Raw genomic sequence first — 19201 nt, forward strand, 5'->3', positions numbered from 1 at the left:
AGCACAGGCTGCCCAAGGAGGTGGTGGAGTCACCGTCTCTGTGGAGGTGCTCAAGAAACGTGTGGATGTGGCACTGAGGGACGTGGGCAGTGGGCATGGTGGGAGTAAGCTGGTAGTTGGGTTGGGAGATCGTAGAGGTCTTTCCAACCTTAATGATTCTATGAAATTGTTGTGAAAGGGCAGAAAGGGAGAAGGGACTGTGTCCTGAAGCCCTGTGGCTTAGGGGAACAGGGATTTTGGGGCTGCCCAGGCTTTCCCAGTGAGGTTGCCTGTTGCATTCTCCCAGCTCTGCCTGCACACCCGCATGGGGCACTGCAAGCTTTGTTGCATAGGGCTTATTGGTATGTGGGAGCCCTTTTGTGGGTGCAAGCAGAAGGTTTGCTCCATACAATGCAGTTAATTCCAGCAACTCAAAAAAGGGCTACAGCATGCCTGCAGAGCTTGTTCTGCTTGGCTGGATAATACACAGTGGACAGATGCATCTGCTTTGACACATAGAGTTGTAGTCACCTGAGACAATCCAGGAAAAACGAACAAACAAACAAAAAACCCCCAAAACCTGCACATGGGCTATGTGCACAGGTGTGAGAGAAATGAGGATTCTGACAGTTGTCTTGTCAGCTCCCACAGCTGCCCTATTGACTCTTCCTAGGCTTTCTCTGGCAGCAGCCACGGCCTATGCCCTGAGCATTGCTCCACTGACACCAGCTCTGTCTGACCTCGTGGCTGAGCTCCAGCCCTTCTGCTGCAGATATTTCCTGCAGGAGATGTATAGAGGAAGAAGGGGTTGGAGGTGATCACAGCACAGTCCCCACCCACCCCCTTAATGCTCTAGGAAGCTGAGCAAGGGAAGGAAGTGCCTGTTGTATCCTGAAGAGATGGTCTTAGAGTAGAGCAGGGATGTGAGCTGCCAATTTACTGTTGCATTTCTGTTGGCAGTTTCTAAGCATGATTATAAAACTGACAGCTCAGGACCACCTGATTCAGGCTTGGAAGTGATGATCCACTCTTTCTTTTGCTGCACCTTTTAGTTGTAAGTGTGAAAGAATGCAGTAAGACCTCCCCGACGTGTGGGGAAAAGATGTTATGAAACAGAGGGGATCTGTGAGCATCCCCAAGACCTAGTGGAAAAAGTCACAGTGTTGATGGGTGGTATCACACAGTCTGTGCCTACACTGGCACCTGGCCTTCGGATGTGCACTGCACTCCGTGTGCAATGTGGTTGGATGCTGGTGCCAGACAGGTGTACAAGCCTGTGTGTGTGTGTGTTCTCTGTGTCCCCTTGGGGGACCTCTGCAGGTAGGAAGGGAATCCTGTTCAGTCCTGTGTGGGCAATTAGATTAAAACAATTAAGGGAAGACTTGTGGATGTTTTCCAGTTTCTCTGAGACAAGTCTGTCCTTCTGTGTAAAATGATTTCTCAACATACTCTTTACAGCTGTACTCTAATTATCAGCCTTCTGTCTCATCTTAGGTTGGTCCTGCTAGACAATGCCATCTGGCCTGTGTCTGTTCTTCCTCTGACTGGTGCTGAGCCTGGAGATGGAGGGCAATGGTACTGCAAATGCCAAAATTGATGTTTGTCCCTGGGCTCTTATGTGTGCCTGACAGACTTGTCCCATTGCCACTCTAATACAGGAGAAGTTCCTATGGATGGCTGCCCTGCATAGGTACCGAAAGGGGCAGTTCAGGTTGGATATTAGGAAGAATTTCTTTTCAGAAAAATGATGAGGCACTGAAATGCGTTGCCCAGGGAGGTGGTGGAAGTATTCAAGGATCACGTGGATCTGTCACTGAGGGACATGAGTGGGCACGGTGGAGACATTGGTAGGTGGATGAGATGATTTAGAAGCTTTTTCCAACCTCAATGATTCTGTGATTCTGTGAAAACTGGAAGAGAAGGTCAAATCTACATCTCCAGTCTCTTCAGCTCTCTAATTTCTATTCTCTGAATGAGAGATGAAGAAGCTGAGTAGCCCAACAGATGCAAAACCTCAAGCAGAGCTATGTGGTACTGTCCTGTATAAAGCTGACTGTCCTGCTCTCTAGTGTACTGTCAAGGCTGTTTCTAGGCTGCCCAAAGCTAAGGCCCAGTGTGTTTTGGCACAGGTGATGTTTTCTCTCTTTGGCTGCTAGTGAGTTGCAAGGTGACTGTATACAACACCGTAAACTTTACTGACTTCTCCAGGATGCCCTCAGCTCAGTCAAGGCTTAACACTGCATTGCTTTGAGGGAGACTGTCCCCATTCAAAGTGTTGTGGAGCCATTCCTTAGCCTGGCTCTTGGATGCTCAGGGAGGATTTGTGATCCACCTTGTATGGTGTTCAAGAAGGCTAAATGTTGTGTGCTACACTTGGGTCATGACAACTCTTTGAAGCGTGGCTTTGGGGAAGAGTGGCTGGGAAGCTGTCTGACAGAAAAGGTCCCAGGGTCACTGGTCAACATGAGTCAGCAGTGAGCCTAGGTGGCCAAGAAAGCCAATGGCATCCTGGCCTGCATCAGAAATCACATGGCCAGCAGGACTAGGGAAATGATTGTCCTCTTGTGCAGCACCACTGACACTGTATCTCAAGCAGTGTGCTAAGTTTTGGACCCATCACTACAAGAAGGCCACTTGACTTATTGGAACATGTTCAGAGAAGAGCAGTGAATCTGGTAAAGGGATGAGAAAATGACATATGAGAAATGGCTGAGGGAACTGTGGCTTTTCAGTCTGGAGGATTTTGAGCGCAGACCTCATCACTCTCTACAATCATCTGCAAGGAGATGGTAGCGAGCTGGCTGCCAGTTTCTATTCTTGCATCCTATCACCTGTCACCTGAGTAAATGGCCTCAAATTGTATCGGGAGAGGCTTAAATTGGATGTCAGGAAGAATGTCTTCACAGAAGGACTGGTGAGGCATTGGGAAGGGCTGCCCAGTGAAGTGATGGTGTTCCCATTCCTGAAGGTACTTAAGATATATGTAGATATGTTGCTTAGGGATGTGGTTTAGTGGTGGGGTAGATATAGTGTTATGTGATGATTGGACTTGATCTTACAGGTTTTTCCAACCTAAGTGATTTTACGATTCTGCATTCCTGCAATTTTTTCTCTCCCCTGCTGTTATCAGAGGCCTTTGCAAGGAGTTGTGCCAAATGACAGATGAAGTACCTTAATCACTTCTTTAATGCTCACAGTTAAATATATGCCCTATCCTTCAGCTACTATAGAGTGAAAATATTATAAAGCAAAGAGTAATTTTTAATGTTGTTTCCCTCCAGAGTATGAAGCACAATCGTAATGTGTAATATTCTTTTCTGGGCAATGTACAATGCCTGAAGTATAATTGCTTCTATCTACTCATTAAAATTCTATCTACACATTAAAATTGTGTACTTTGTTTTCATTCCAGGTACATAAATCTCTGCCCCTTGACGTCCTTCAGCAGATGGATGCTGGTCTGATTAAAGTGTTGATAACTGATATTACTAATGGGAGCACTGTGGTAAGTTTCCATTTACTGATTGCAGAAGATGTGGATATCTACTACATCATCACCACTTTTCGTGATGCAATTGAACACAGCTCCTATTTCACAGTTGACAAGAACAGTCTCTCCATAAATGGTAAGGAGCTGCTTACAGCCCAATTGTTCTTCAGAGCTAGAAAGATCATAAAGCCTATTATTATTGTGGTTTCTTTTTACGTGAAAATATCTGTGAAACAAATGGATGAGAAACCATTCTCTGTTTTATATTGCTTCTAATTATCCATCCAATAAGCTTTTTCAGAAAACATCAAAAGATAAGAAGAGAGGTTTCACCTGATCAGAACAAACTCATCTCTTTGTCTCTAGCTAGCAATAATTTTATAGAGAAGGAAGATATGGAGTTATTAGAAACTGTAACAAACTGATGGTTTTATTAGCCACGAGTGGAAACGTGTCATTGTACACAGACATAGTTAACTTCATTTAAAATTATTCTGAGACACATTACTCTCTGCATTGCACTGATAATTTTGAATAAGATAGAAATGCAAGGCTCAAATAAATGAAAATTCCTGCACTGGGAGTATGCGTTTCCTTTGCTCACCTCCGGGCCAGGAGTTCGGATGAAAGTAAACAGTTTGTCAAGATGAGCACAATGGCTTATTGTTGAATCTCTTTTTCCTTATGAGATCTAAGTCAGTAACAATAAACAGTAGTCTCCTGACTAACTACTGTTGAATCCTGTTCCACAAACTGATGTGTCATCTCTGAAAGCAATATCAAGTTATATATCCTGAATGTGATAAGTTTGCCCAAATGTTATTGTTACAAGCTGCCAATTAAAATCTCAGGCAAAATGACATCAAAAGCAAGTACGTGGCCTGCTCTGTACATTCCTGTTGCCTGTTATCCTTGCAACGGTGAATCTGGGAAGTTGCACCTCAGGTTAATTTCTAAGATCGTGGCTAACTCATGGTAGTGCTTTGTGGGGTGCCTACCCCTTGAACCTGCTTCAGAAATACCATGTTTCCATTTATACACTCTTCATCTTTGCCTTTTGCTTAAATATACCCAACAGATTATGATGAGTGCAAGAACAAAGAAGATGATTGCTCCCCAGATGCATCATGTTATAACACACTTGGATTTTACCACTGTAGTTGCAATGATGGATTTGCCGATGTGCATCCAGAAAGACCTGGAAGAAACTGTGCAGGCAATTTTTTCTTACTATCTAATAGCTAAATGAACTCTGAGCACTGTTGGATCAAGGTCATTCTTGCCACAGGCCCTGAAATTTTGCCAAGGTTGAATTTGATTTGTTGTATGCATGCTAACGGAGAAAGACTTGCAGTGGAGTTTATGTATTTCTGACTGCAATAATCTCTTGTTTGATTATATTAATGTTTAATGCTATCTTTGTAAGAGTCTTCCATTAGTTCTGTTTTCTCATTTTTGCCATTAGAAGTATGTTATTTTCATTGGCAGTAAGGTAGTAGAAAGCAGTTGCATGGTATGATCTCTGTATTGCCTGAGGGATGAAAAGTTAGTACAGTATGATAAATGACTGTTTTGAATTAGTTGATTCATCTAGCTTCTTCTGTCTTTCCTTGAATCATTTGTAAGCTGACATATAATCAGTTTTTGAGCTTCTAAATCCTTTTAGGCTTCTTCCATAATTTGTGCTTGTTTTTGCAGCCATAGTGATAAGCTACTCATTGGCTGAAGAAATCACAAGGATCTGTGAGCTGATACCAACTTTTGCTCTGTTTTGTTGAACTATCACATTTATTATGATAATGAGCTTTTGGGAAATTCTGTTTGGAAAGAGCACAAACTTCAAATTCTGCTTACATTCAAATCCACAACTTTTCAATTTGGGGCACTCCTGAAAACTGGAAAGCTCCAGAGGATGTGTGCATATATATACATCTACGTTGCTTGGGAAAAAAAAATGTCATTTGCATTTGCAGTCAATTAAAAACTGCTTAAGAGAATTTTTGTGCCATGAGAGACATCCTGTTCCACTGCAAACTAAGTTTATTATATAGGTGCTCTCTAAGTCTTTTGGTGAAGTACTGGCACAGGTTGACCTGAGAGGTGGTGGATGCCTCATCCCTGAAGACATCCAAGGACAGGCTGGACAGGGCTCTGAGCAACTTGATGTACTGTAGGTGTCCCTGTTCACTGCAGGGGAGTTGGACCAGATAGTCTATTAGGGTCCCTTCCAACTCATACCATTCTCTGATTCTGAGTCAGACACAAAGGTTATTTCTAGTACCAAAGTGCCATGGGGTAACCCTAGAGTCTGTGCTGAAAGCAGTGTGTTTGACATACATGCTGATCTCAATCTCTGCTTTTCCTTTTCCCCTGCTTGCCTTCTTCCTAGAATCATAACAGATTCCAACCAGTGTCTTCGTTAACTGCCAACTGTATCTCTCCAGGCAAATGTGTGCAAGATGGACCTGCTGCATAAAGTTTGTCCTGCATGTCCCTCATAAGTGGTGTTTCCAAAGCACTCAGTATAATATTTTCTGGATAAAATTGCCCAAAAGGGGACCAGAATTTTAAACAAATTCTGCTCCTGTTTATATCCCACAGCCAGAGGTGTGCCATGGAACTAGGCAAAAAGTTTTGAACACTTGCTCAGACGCTTGCAATTGAGGATCTCCTGCAAGTCCTGATCATCCAAAAGCTGTGTATATGTGCTTTGCTCAAGCATACTAGTTATTGCAGCTCTCATGAGATAAAACACTTTGGCCTTTCTCACAAGTGCTTTATGGGTTATTTCTTAAAAAACATAAAAAATTAAAAAAAAAGCCAAAAATAAAAAAAAAAAAAGAAAGCTGTGGCAGTACGTATAGCTGGTTAAAAAGGCTACTTCTGTATTTCCTATCTTTCTGCCAGTAACTGTGAGTTTCCTCAGATAGGTTTGCTTTTATGTTATCAAATCAATCTGAATCTGTAAATTACTTGAGTACCTTTATTTTTGTTACTCTTCAGCATTTCCTACGAGCCAGGAGGGAACTGTGGTGGACAGGAAGCCTGTACCCAGCCCAGTTTTACCTGTGGCATCTTTGGAGACTTCAACTTATATTTCCTCCATTGCTTCATTGAACTTATCTGCTACTCAAAACAAAGCTCTGGAAGACACCCCATTCTCCAGTGTGACACTACCTGTTCTTACCATGGGTTCTGAGTCAGCCTACAATGTTCCTCCTCAAGCATCTCCTGCCCCCCTCATTAAGTCTGCCCAGGAGGTTTCCATCAAAGATGCAGTGACAGTGTTCTGTGAAATTGAGAAGACCATTCTTGCCATCCAAAAGGGATTTTTACTTCAGGAATCCATCCCTGAATCCTCTCTGTACCTGGGGGAGCCTCTTTGCAACGTGAGCATCAGCAATGGCACTCATGCTGTGCTGCAGGCTGGCTGGAGCGAGTGTGGCACGGAAGTTGAGACTGTAAGTACCCTGAGCTAGGGAAAGCCAAGAAGACCCAGAGCACTCACTTTCCCTCTCTGAAAGGGGCAATGGCAGTTGCCCATCTAGGGGTACAGTCTGTTCATTGCTGAAGTGTTGGGCAAATAAATGTCTTTGGAAAAAGAAAACCCTTTAATGTGAGTAGAAAGTTGCCCATGTGTTTGGGGCAGAGGGCAAGCAAGAAAGAGCATCTCTGGTGTTCAGCAGGAAAGCTCAAGAGCCTCTCCAAGCCAAAATCCCCTTTTTCTACCTCTCTGGGCTTTCTCTGCAGCTGCCAGAATCTTCTTTTTTCTTAAGAGAAATTTCAGTATCATACTTAGAAAACACCTCAGTTCCTCCCAATAATTAGAAGCTGTAGATGCCTCTATGGATCCCAAAACAAATTTTTCACTCAGACCACGCCAAATTGCATGTACAGAAATTGCCTTGTGGAGCAGTGATCAAGTTATGCTTTCTCTTTTTCTGTGTTCCAGAATGTGACTAACACCATAGTGAAAACCGTGCTACGGAATGATGATTCTGCTTTCCACCACTTAAAAGTTGCCAGTCCTATTCATTGTGTGTTTCAAAACAATCTCTTGACTTCCTCTGGATACACTGCAGAAGGGTAAGGAGTATCTGTGCTTTGAAATGCTGGCGTACTGCATGACCATTATCTGGACAAGCCATAGCTGAAAATAAAATTTTGGGAGCTACTGGTGCATCTCTGGGAGACAGGATTCCTGCCCTTTGCCTTCCTGGGCAATCACATGTAGCCATAAGTAGTAGCAGCATACTAACACGGAATCAAATCTACTGTTTATGCTCTCAGAAAAGGCAGAAGTTCAAGCTTTGCTCTGCTGGTCAATGTTCTCCGTCTGTACAAATCCTTCTCCAGTCCCTTCTCTCTAAGCTGTCTAATTTTCTAATGTCTTTCACACACTGTTCAAATGTGTTTCTTTTCCTCTCTTACCTTCTGTGCTATGCTTTTATTGACCTTATTTGGGCCTTTAAGACAGATCATAGTCTTGTAGCCCTTCAAGACTACTCAAATATCTATCTGCTCTATTTGTATTGCCATGACATTCTACACTTGAGTTCTTCCTCTTGCATTTCCATGCTTCCTAACACTCCAGCAGAAAACTTGATGCATCTTCCCCCTTTTCTCTTAAACATTTCCCTACTATCCTAGATTGCAGATAACTTTTCACTACTTAAATGCACAAGAGTTTGAGGCACCATTTTATGACTTACTGAAGCAGTTGAACCTGTGGTCTTTAAAAAAAAAAAAAAATCAAATTGTTGTTTCAGAATTTACACTATTTTTGAGGATTTACATGGATCTGGACGCTTCAGAACAGAAATGCAGTTATTTATTGGAAACTCCCCAATACCAAAAAATTTCAGTATCTCTGCCAGTGATGATGTCCTGATTGAAGTGGGGATTCAGAGAGATGACAGCAAGCTGAAAGTGGTCCTCACTGACTGCTGGGCAACTCCGACCAACAATTCAGTGGATCCCCTCTCGTTTGCTTTTATCAAGAACAGGTAAAGCAAATGTCACTTGGAAATAATATGTGCCCTATCTTGAATCTTCCAATGGCATGAACTGTAAATGTGTTTTATTTAAAATATCTTTTCTGTGTGTTTTCTGCATTTATATACACTATCCCTTAATGTTCAACTGGTCAAACATTAGAACAAAGTATGAAGAGAAGTTTTTTTTAAAGTGCAAAGTGGTCATTTTTAGAGTTTGGTTATCTTCCCCATTGTTTCGTAAAGGCATTGTACCTATGACTGGAAGGAATAGATGATTTTCACGGACACCAGTGAAGGAATATTTGAAATGTGTGCTTTACCCATATCTCTATGATTGAGATATTAACAAGATCTTATGTAACTCTCATCACGAAAGGTGTAGGTTGATTGACACAGACAATATCAATGCAGCCTCTGGTAAAGGAGAATGCTTGTTCCTGTCTGGATCCCCAAATTCACCTTGACATCATGTTCCCTATGTTCACTTTCCATCTGAAAACTCAGGATGGTCATTTTTCTTAGCAACAAAAAGTATTCCCACTAATAAGTTGTTGGTTTCACTTTGTGTTTGGTGAAGCCAACTTAAGTGCTCTCTGGCACTCTTTCTCTTCTTTTCCATCCCCACAACTACCTCTTGTATCTCCTATTCTATTTGCTGTCTGTGATAGTAAAGCAGCAATAGTTCCTTATCCTTCCTATGCTATATCCACAACATGACTCAAGTTCTTTACAGAGAGAGTGGTGAGGTGCTGGCACAGGCTGCCCAGAGAGGTTGTGGATGTCCCATCTCTGGAGATGTTCAAGGCCAGGTTGGATGGGGCCCTGGGCAGCCTGGTCTAGTATTAAATGTGAAGGTTGGTAGCCCTTGCATGTGGCAGGGGGGTTGGAGATTCATGATCCTTGAGGTCCCTTCCAACCCTGGCCATTCTGTGACTTCTATAGCTGCTATGTGTAATTTTCTCCTCCTTTTCAGCTGTCCTATTCCAAATGCATACACCACGCTTCTAGAGAATGGAAATTCAAGCAAAGCACAGTTTAAGATGAAGATTTTTTCCTTTGTCAACAACTCTGTAGTTTATCTACACTGCAAAATTCGTATCTGCATGGAGACACGGGGAAGCACCTGCAGGACAGTAAGGGTTTTGCTGTGTGCTGTTAGTCTCTGATGTGCCTTGTGCGGTCCTTCTGTGTAACTGAAGGAATCGTGTTTCCAAACTGGGTTTAAAATATCTCCTTCATCCTCTACTGAGAGCAGGGGGGAATGGGGAAGAACTACAGCCATATGGAAGTGTCTCCCCTTTCTTCCTATTTCAAATCCTTGTAGGTAGAAGCGTGGATTGTGCACAGCAATGGGTGCTAAAAGGCTGTGGGACTTGGAGACTGAACCTTTCACCTCATCCTAGGGGTGGCTGGAAGGCAATGTGTCAGATCACATAGGCATGTCACAAACAGTTACCACCCATATTGGCAGTTTCAGTGTGAATGTCTAAGCAAATGGATTTGGAATGCCTTTCTGTCCTTTCTTCTTCCCCTTGAGATTTGTTCCTCCAGGTCAGGGTTCAGGTGCTAGGAGAGGAAGCACCACGACATTAAGTTTCTAGGGCTGTGAATCTAATAGATTTTAACAGGGCTTTTAAAAACTCTGCTGCTTTTATGAGTAGTAAATCAAACAATGTTTTCATAAAAAGTTCACTTCCTAACTGTCTTCCTCCAGTGCTTCAAAGCATCATTTCCTTTTAATTCTGCATGAAGATTACACACTGCTTAATCTAAAAATGTGTTGCTACCATGGAAATGAAATAATAATAATAATAATCAGGCTTTGCTGATAACTTTTTTTCCTCTTTTTTTATTTTTTCTTCCCCTTTATGCCCTTTATACAGGAGTTCTCCCTCCTGTCTGCCAACTTTCCTGCTTCTTTTTTTTTTATTTTTCTCCCACTGAGGATGTTTTCATTAAGAGTTTGGTACTCCTCCATTGTTTAACACCTTCCTCTATTCTAAATAACTCAGCTTAAGCTCATTATAAAGTAAATGATCTCTTCCTAAAAGATTAAAAACAGCAAGCTGAAGATACTAGTTTCCTTCCTCAAGCTATAAAGCTTCCCCCAGATTTAAAAAAAAAAAAAAAAAAGATAAAAATAAAATAAGTAGGGTTGAGAAATTTGACAGATGGAAAGATGGTTTCACAGCTGATTTAGAGCATCAGGTATCAGTGTATGAGCAACCCCCAGGCTATGCCCCACTGGGGGGGCTGGATCCTTCCCCAGGTTCGTGGAACGGTTGCACAAGCAGCGTCCTGCAGAGCTGAGAAAGGATGTGGAAGGAGGTGAGAGGCAAGGGAAGAAGAGGGATGGGCAGGACAGGATCTGAACGGGCTGGTATTGCTTCTGTGAGGAATCAAACAGTTGCATTTCTGGTAGGTTTGCTGATAGAGCAGTTTAGCTGCTTGGGATTGAGTTGAGTAACAGACTTACTTGCTCTGTGTTATCTTCTTATTCACTCTTTATTCCTTGTTTTCTTGGAGAAGAGAGTAAGATGCTCTAAAAAATTAGGGAGTATGGTGGTAAGAAATGAGTAGGAAACATGACTTTGGATGGGAAGAAGAAAGCTGTGCTGCCACCACCCATGCACTTGGTGGAACAAGGCTGCTTCACCACCAGCAGGAGCCACGGAACCACTGACCAGGGAACAGCTGTGTGAGCGTATTGTCTAGCTGTGGATCTGTCTGAATGGGAAAGCTGTTCAAGAATAGACCAAAGTTACACCTACAGGGGTATTTTTTGGTGGGCTGGCCTGCCTATGGACACTTACTGGCAGTGGATTATAGAGGTGCCTCAGTGTAACTAGGCTGGTAACACTGGTGAGACATTCTTGTGCAGTCAAGCTTGGTGAGACACCCTTGCACTTCCTTGTTTTCTTATGTTTCTCCGTATTTATATGCATTTCTGGGAAAGCCACAGTATCTTCTGAATAACCTCAGCAGTCTGCTGTTCCCAGTACAGACCTTTAGATTGTGCCTTACAGGACAGCAAACAAACTGAAGGGCACTGCCAAGGAGATGTGCAGAAGAGGAATGTGCTGTGTGTTGCACACATAGACAGAGTGAGAAGCTTTATTCCCCTGTAAGGTTTCTCCAAAACAGAGAGTTAACAGAAAGAAAGAGACTGTCTATGAGCAATCTGTTCACAGCCATGTCTTCCAATCTATCTAACTGCAGATTTTAAACCAGTATTTCCCTAATGCCATTTCCTTTGAACTTTGATTTACTGGCTTCAGTGAAACAAAGCGTAACACTAAGAAACACAAAATTCTGTGGGTCAGAATAGCACTGAGCTTTCACAGACTCTCCAAAAGGTTTTGTGTTATCCGTTAGTCACGACTTGCTGAATTGATTGTTGCAGAGATGCCATGCAGCTCGATCCCTGAAAATCGGTGAAATCGTCGCTACCCACAGAACATCCTGGGGTCCTCTGTGTAAATCTGCCGGTGAGTTACGAATAGATGTTTGCAGAAGGGAGTACAGAGAGTAACCACCATCTTAAGACTCTTTTTCATTGCAAAGGAACCTGAAAACCTATGAAACAAAATCCTCGACATATTTTTCTGAGGAACAGTTCTCGCTGAAGCCGTGTGGCAGCATGAAAAAGTGTGTGCCTTCTGGCAAAGAGACTATCAAATTGTCAAGGGAATGAAAAGGAGAGGAAAAACGTGTAGCTATTTCACAGGGCAGCAAGTACAACAGCCATGAAATCAAGCAGCAATTAAACTAGCAGAGTGCGAAAGTGGTTTGTGACTTAGATTGCAATCAGTTTTTCTAGTGTTTACATTGTACTTAGGTCACAATTATACTGAGCTCTGAATTTCTAAATCAAAGGATGTCAGAGATTGCGTTGCTGTGTTTCCTTAAACTTCCTGATGTTGACTTCGTTATTACTGCGAGGGAAGGTGGAGAGCCTTGCCGACGCATGGCACTTTAGTCAACCTGGAAGAGTGGTGCAGCATAGGTTAACAGACGGTCAACGCCAGTTCTGCATACAAGCAATCTGTTATGCTTTTTCTGCATTTATCCTGAGTTGTGTTAAAGGGCAACCGCTGCTGTTAACATTTGCAATTATTTGGCCTCCTCCAGCCATTTGTATTCATAATGTATTGGCACAAAGCACTCACTGAGAATATTTGTACACACCAACACCATAGTTTTAACACATGGCTACTGGGAATAGACAGAGGTCATCCTCCTTTCTCACTGATTGCCTGTTTTGCAATTGCTTCATGCTCTTCTGACTGTGGGCTGGTAATGGATTTGGGGTATTTTTTTCTCCTATACTGTGATGGTCACAATATTTGTTTGGAATTTGAAACAGACTCTGATTCAGCACATTTAATTTTTCTTCCTCTATGTATAGGTAGGAGTCTGTTAGAGTAGACCTTCAGTGTTCATTTCTCAATAGTTCTTTTTTAAAAACTTATCAATGAATACAGCTTTCTTTGTACAGCATTTGCATCATGTAAGGCTCACTCCCGTTTGCACTGGAGACACTGAAACACTTCTAATACAGCAAAGCAGCCATTGCACAAAAGGACCTGTGGAGATGGGAGCTTTGTTTGGCTTGCATGTTATCAGTTCCTAGACAAAGCTGTTGCAGCCTGGTGCTACAAGATATTGTCTTATATTTCCATACTGGATATTCACATTGCATTTTAAATATGAGGCCAGACATACAGGCTGAAAGAGCTGGGGCTGTTCAGCCTGGAGAAGGCTCTGAAGTGACCTCATAGCGGCCTTTCAGCATCTAAAGGGGAGCTAAAGGAAAGAAGAGGACAGAGTCTTTAGCATGGTCTGTTGTGATGGATCAAGGGAAAATGTTTTCAAGCTCGAAGAGGGTAGATTTAGGTTAGATATTAGCAAAAGTATTTTACAATGAGGTATGATGAGGCACTGGAACAGAATGCCCAGAGATACAGTGGATGCCTTGACCCCTTGGGACTTTCAAGGCAAGGCTGTATCAAGTCCCTGAGCAACCTGATTTAGCTGTGGATGTCCCTGTTCACTGCAGAGGAGTTGGACTAGATGGCCTTTAAAGGTTCCTTCCAACTCTAGAGATTCCATGATTCTACAGACAATGATTTCCTGCTCTGTGTTGAAGTGGAATATGAGCTATTGTGGCAGGTAATCCGCTGCAGTGAAACATGAAATAATTTATCTGTACATCTACCTATATTACTTCCACATAGAAAAGGCCACTGATGCAGGAAGTCCTGTTTTGTCTGTGTTGGGCTACAAGGTACCATTTCCACTGCCCTTTTTTTTTTTTTTACGTACCAACATTCTAACTAAAAATAAATGTATTGTGCAATACTGCCTTGGTCTGTCTTAGAATGATGTCCTGGATGTTGTGTCACTTGGACTGTTATCCTCTGCCTTAGATCCTATTTCTAATTACTGACACGTATGTATCACTCCTTGTTTTCTGCACACCCTGTGTACTATGCAGGAGCATGGGTAGATGAGAATTATCCTGGAAGCATATGAAAACAGAAATGTTTTTGTACATACATCAAACACTTACAAGAATGAATCAGAAGTTTAAAAGAGCATAGACACAAACATAAATATAGTGTTATAGGAGAGGGGAATCTGCTTGCAAATTTGAACAATGATGAGGAAGTGCCTATATGTGAATCAGGTAAATGTGTGCAGATATTGTAGAGACCCTTGGGCTTTTCAGGTGTCACTAAATGTCTAGGCTACAGAGTTGGGTGACTCCTTCAGTGTGGCTCCATTGACTGCAGTGGCCAGATCTCTGCTGCCTAGAAACCATGCACACATGGATAATCTTTCCTTAAACGTTTTGTGTTTAAAGAAGGATTACATAGGTAGGTAAAAGCAAATCAACATTTTTAATAACTACAGATGGACAGAGGCAGGATTAAGATGGAAGAAGACTTCATCTCTGGGGGCATTACAAAAGTAAGATAGCATTTCAAAGTCACCAATCCTCATCCTTTAACTCTTATTTTTTCATAATATTGTAGAGTCAAATTCCCAAGGTATACCATACTAATAATGTCTGTAGGGACACTGCACTTTACATAAAAAAGAGAACTTGGACTTCTCCATGAGAATCACCTTCTTTAAAATGTTGTATCAATGTGATATCACAGTTCTATTGGCTAATCTGTAGGCAAGGTTATACTGCTTGACAAGCTTTGTACCCAAGAAAAAGATTTAGGAATTTCAAAGCTTTTGTCTTTCACCTCTTTTTTTTTTTTTTTTCTTTTAGCATCTGATTCAAAGAGAGAGAAGGAGCCTGGTGTGGGAGTTGGATATATCATCCTCATTGTTATTGCTGTATTTGGCTTTGTGGTGGCAGTTGTGAGCCTTGTCATTTTCCAGTGCAAGCGAAAGATGGGAAGATACAACTTCAGAATCAAGTCTGACAACTTCAGCTACCAAGTGTTCTATGATTAATGACTTCCACATTACCAGATGTAAGTACTGAATCGTGGTAAGTTATTTTCTTTAACTATTCAGCTCTTCATGAAATGGTTAAATAATTGCAGATGAACATCCTCTATGTAAGGGTATTAAACCTCCTAGCCTGTTTGCTGTTGGTGAAGATAATAGAAATATGAAATTCTTATGATTCTTGCCTTTTTTCAGATGCTGCAGAATGTGGAGGAGGATGATAGCCTCCTTTTCCTCATCTTCCTTCATCTCTTTAGTCTCAGTCACCTTTAAAGTGCACCAATGACCACTTCCACAGAAAGTATACCTTTTTCAGTTCTAGACCACAGATTAGTAAAATAAAAGAGGGAAACTGCCCCTCTAACTCATAGAATCACAGAACCATAGAATGGCTTGGGTTGGAAGGGACCTCAAGGATCATCAAGTTCCAACCCCCCTGCCACAGGCAGGGCTACTGCACAAGTTAGTTTGATTCAGAAGTTGTCCCTTTTTGAATATGCTTGGGTTTCACTTTATTTCTCAGCGGGGGCTATTTAAAAAAAAAAATAAAAATGGTGGAATATTAGACATAAAAAACTGAAATGTTGATAATGCTAAAGTAGTTCTTGCAAGAGTCCTCAGAGAGTCCGTATAGACTGCTGTGAAGAGTGTTCATCACTGTAACAAGTGCAGCTTCTGCAATTTTGAAATTTAATGCTTTTCCAGATTCAGGAACAGATTCAGTATAGGATTCAGCACTTTTTTATCTGTAAAATCTAGATGCTCACACCCCTTTTTATGTTTGTGCCTTTAAGAACAGAAAAGAGAGGTGTTGTGAAATAATGCCCGACATTGCTTCATAATTCATGGCTGTTTACTGTGGATCTGATTGCATTTTGTTCTTGGGCAGGGGCTTATCTGTCATTGTTACCACAGTTAAGAACTCCTTCCTGATGGAGGCTTCATACACAAGAATGCAGCTGCTATGACCACAGCAAATTTGCTAGATTCATCATGATGGTATTTGCAGATAATGTAATTTGCTTCACTGAGTGCAGAGTTTCTCACCTAGAAGACAAAGAAAGAAAAGGGAACACTGTACCCAAGCTATCTGCTTATAGAACCTTGAACATTCACTATAAGCTCAATTTCCCCTAAACTTATGTTACAAAGTCCACCTTCCATAGTCAGACACGGCAGCATCTGTGAGGCCTCTGTAGGTGATGGCAATATTCTGATTGCTTCCCAAAGTCTGGGTAGTCTGTCCAGTCTGGAGCTCACTGGGAAGGTAATTTTTCTTCCAGCAGCTGCACAGTTCCATCAAAGACACATGTCCCATAACCCAGCATAAAAACATATCTAGGCCTGTTAAATTAAAAGGTGCATTTAAAGACTCTGAGCCTTTACTCGTTCTGCTCTCTTGAATGGTTGTGAATGATTGCAACACTTGATACACTTGGCACTTGGCAGTTACAGAGTTGTACAATGACATTGTAGCATGAAGGATATTTTCAGGACCACAAATTTATATATAATAAGCATGTTGGAATTTCAGGCAGTGCCTCCTTTTAGATGCTGAAACAACTCATCTCTTCTTCCCTTTACATTTCCCTTTCATTGCATTTCTTATGATTTTTTCTTTTTCTTTTCTAGTTGGACTGTGCCTCATCACAGAGTACTACAGGCTTTCATTACGCTTCATGATGGTGTCCACCAATGATTCCAACACTGGTTCTTAACATCACAAGTAAAGGACTTCTATATCCCTTGTTTTGTTTTGGTAGCAATTTGGCTTTTTCCTAATGTTCAAAGAGCAATTTGTGTCTGCAGCTCCAAGTTAAAGTCAACTTCTTCAGCAGTTTTACATGGCAAAAAGTACAAGAGAAAAAGGAAAGACTTCATGGTTCATGGTTCTCTGTTCAGGTTTCGAGACTGGGTTGTCCCACTGTGCCACACTGCAGTTTTCCCCTCTTAGCATAATTTGTACCATTACACAAGTTACATGTTTCTCTACATATTTCAGGAAGTAAATCGGGAAAACATTAGAGCATTAGAGATTTCATTTTCATTTTGTTATTCACTGTATACTTAAGGTGAGGTTGAAACCTTGAGATGCAGCAACACTGAAGACCTAACTGTGCTACGCCTTAAGTATACAGAAGCTGGAGAACAAGTACTTGATTTATCACCAAATAAAGAAAATGCACAATGAGTCTGTGACTCAACCTGCATGGCGTATTCTTTGACGTGAGTCTTGAGGTTCAACTGTAAATTCTTTAATTGAGAAGGGCTTGGTGAAAAAATAAAAGAAGTAAGTTTTGCTACTAATCCATAAATTTCCATACAGTTCCATTGCTACCTACCTGCTCTGTTTAATTAGACCAGAGTGATTTTGCAGTTGAGGTACAGTGTGCTGCCCAACAAAGTGAGTGCTCCAACTGCGCACAGTAGGTATAAATTTGACCCATATTTTGGCTGCGCTGCAAGACCCTACCATTACTACAGCAGCAGAGGTTTAGTTTTAGTGCTTCAGTGAATACCACAACAATCTGTTCAGCTGGATAAACTGGAACAAAAACATTTTTGACACATGAAGTAGCCCTTGCAGGACTTTTCAGTGAGTGTTTTGGAAGATGGAGAGTATGGTAACTCATCTCTACCACTGCCAGGTTCCAATTGCTGCACACCTCCTGGCCAGTGGTGGAGACTGTTGGGTTGACATCGCAGTAATGCAGACATTTGCACTGAACAAGATAATTCCTTATTAAGTGAAATGAACACTATTATACACAGCTCTCTAGTGGAAATTGGCCATTAGTTTGAACTCACAACTACTCACAACTGCTCATACCAGCCATAGCATTTAGGTGCTGGTACAGAATAGCATTGAAAATCTGCTTTTCTAGTCCCTCTATCCAAATACTGTTAGGTACTAAGACTGCCGGGTAAAAGATTTGGCTTGTGTTTTGTGAAAGGTCAGACTGGTTGATCTTAGAGGTTACACACAGCTTAAAGATCCATAAAGTAATTTTAGGTATATCTTATATATATTCTGTTTTAATTCAAGTGGATCTGTAAGAAGTAAAAATCTTGGACTTGTCTTTTTGTTGCTGAAATATCAGTTCTCAGATCCTGATTAAAAAAAAATCAATTTGATTACAATTCATTAATGAAACTGCAACTTACCTTTGTAATTTTAAAGTCTGATAAACACAGTTGTTAACTTTTTATGATGTAGGTGTCTCCTCACTTTTGCTGTTTGCTGTCAAATATAGGTTTGTTTTCTGTACACAGTGAAAGTTCAATCTATTTTATTAAAAATATTTTTACAGTTTGTGGTGTGTACAATCCTAAACCTCTTCTTGTGGCAGGGCTAGAGATTTGCCTATTGATTTCAGCAGAGCTATACCTTTGATGGAAGCTGAGCAGTTGCTTCTGTTTGATACCATGCAGGCCCAGCAGAAACTGATATTGTGACTATCTGAATAACTGTGTTGTAGTGTCTTAATAAAAGCACTCTCATACCTTATTGTTGGGTTTTGTACTGTTATTTTTTCCTCTAATGCACTAGTTGCAGGTATTAAGGTACATACTGTGTGGATGCAGCATCTTCTGAAGAGCTACTCAAGTGTCAGTACAATATTGAGACCACTCAAAACACAACACGTGTCCTTATCCATTGGTCTGCAACTACCAAGAAGAACCAAATGCATACACCTTGCATATGCTTATTAAGGGTCTATTTCTTGAAGGTTGCAAAGAAGAAACATATTTTCAGTTCCATGCTTTGCAATGAAGATGACCAGGAGTATTCATCACTCACAGCCCTATGACAGAAATCTAGTAATGTGCTGATCCAGTTTGAATCTACTTCTCTGAGGGTTCTAGAAAAGCAGGGAAGAGCACAGCACTTCCTCTCTCATCTGTGCATAGGTGTTGTACAGCTGCTGCTTTTCTTTATTCATCATTTTTTTCTGTCTGCTTTCTTCCAGCAGTCATTATTTTCTTGTTGCTGTGTCCCCTTGTGTCTCCTTCTCATTCTGAGGCACAGAACAGGTTGTTTGATGGAGGTAGTACATACAAGGTGCAGTGTGGTCCCTCCGTACCTACTTATTTCATGTTGTCTGCTGCTTAGAAAAGGCCTGAGTGCTTTGGAAGGATCATTTTAGACACTGTGGTCAGTCCTTCATAGCAGTGATCGGGTGGTTTTACCATTTAAGCAGCTCTGCAACCAAAAAGAACTCTTGTGGTAGAGTAGCACTGACTCCCCCCTTTCCAGTCTCCT

The 19201-nt window shown here is 41.5% G+C and overlaps 1 protein-coding gene across 1 annotated transcript in view; it reads left to right on the forward strand.

Moving 5' to 3' along the window:
• UMODL1 (uromodulin like 1) overlaps nucleotides 1–14940 on the forward strand; it is a 39471-nt gene extending 24531 nt beyond the window's left edge. The window contains exons 13-20 of the mRNA XM_042809669.1: nucleotides 3392–3605; nucleotides 4548–4685; nucleotides 6473–6930; nucleotides 7422–7555; nucleotides 8239–8475; nucleotides 9440–9599; nucleotides 11870–11971; nucleotides 14776–14940. Of these exons, the coding sequence (XP_042665603.1) occupies nucleotides 3392–3605; nucleotides 4548–4685; nucleotides 6473–6930; nucleotides 7422–7555; nucleotides 8239–8475; nucleotides 9440–9599; nucleotides 11870–11971; nucleotides 14776–14940 (1608 nt within the window). The remainder of the gene's footprint in view (nucleotides 1–3391; nucleotides 3606–4547; nucleotides 4686–6472; nucleotides 6931–7421; nucleotides 7556–8238; nucleotides 8476–9439; nucleotides 9600–11869; nucleotides 11972–14775) is intronic.
• Nucleotides 14941–19201: the final 4261 nt, after the last annotated feature.

Source organism: Centrocercus urophasianus, unplaced genomic scaffold (genome assembly GCF_019232065.1).
Source record: "Centrocercus urophasianus isolate 14NV4802_14NV808 unplaced genomic scaffold, USGS_Curo_1.0 seq_12, whole genome shotgun sequence".
Lineage (NCBI taxonomy): Eukaryota > Metazoa > Chordata > Aves > Galliformes > Phasianidae > Centrocercus > Centrocercus urophasianus.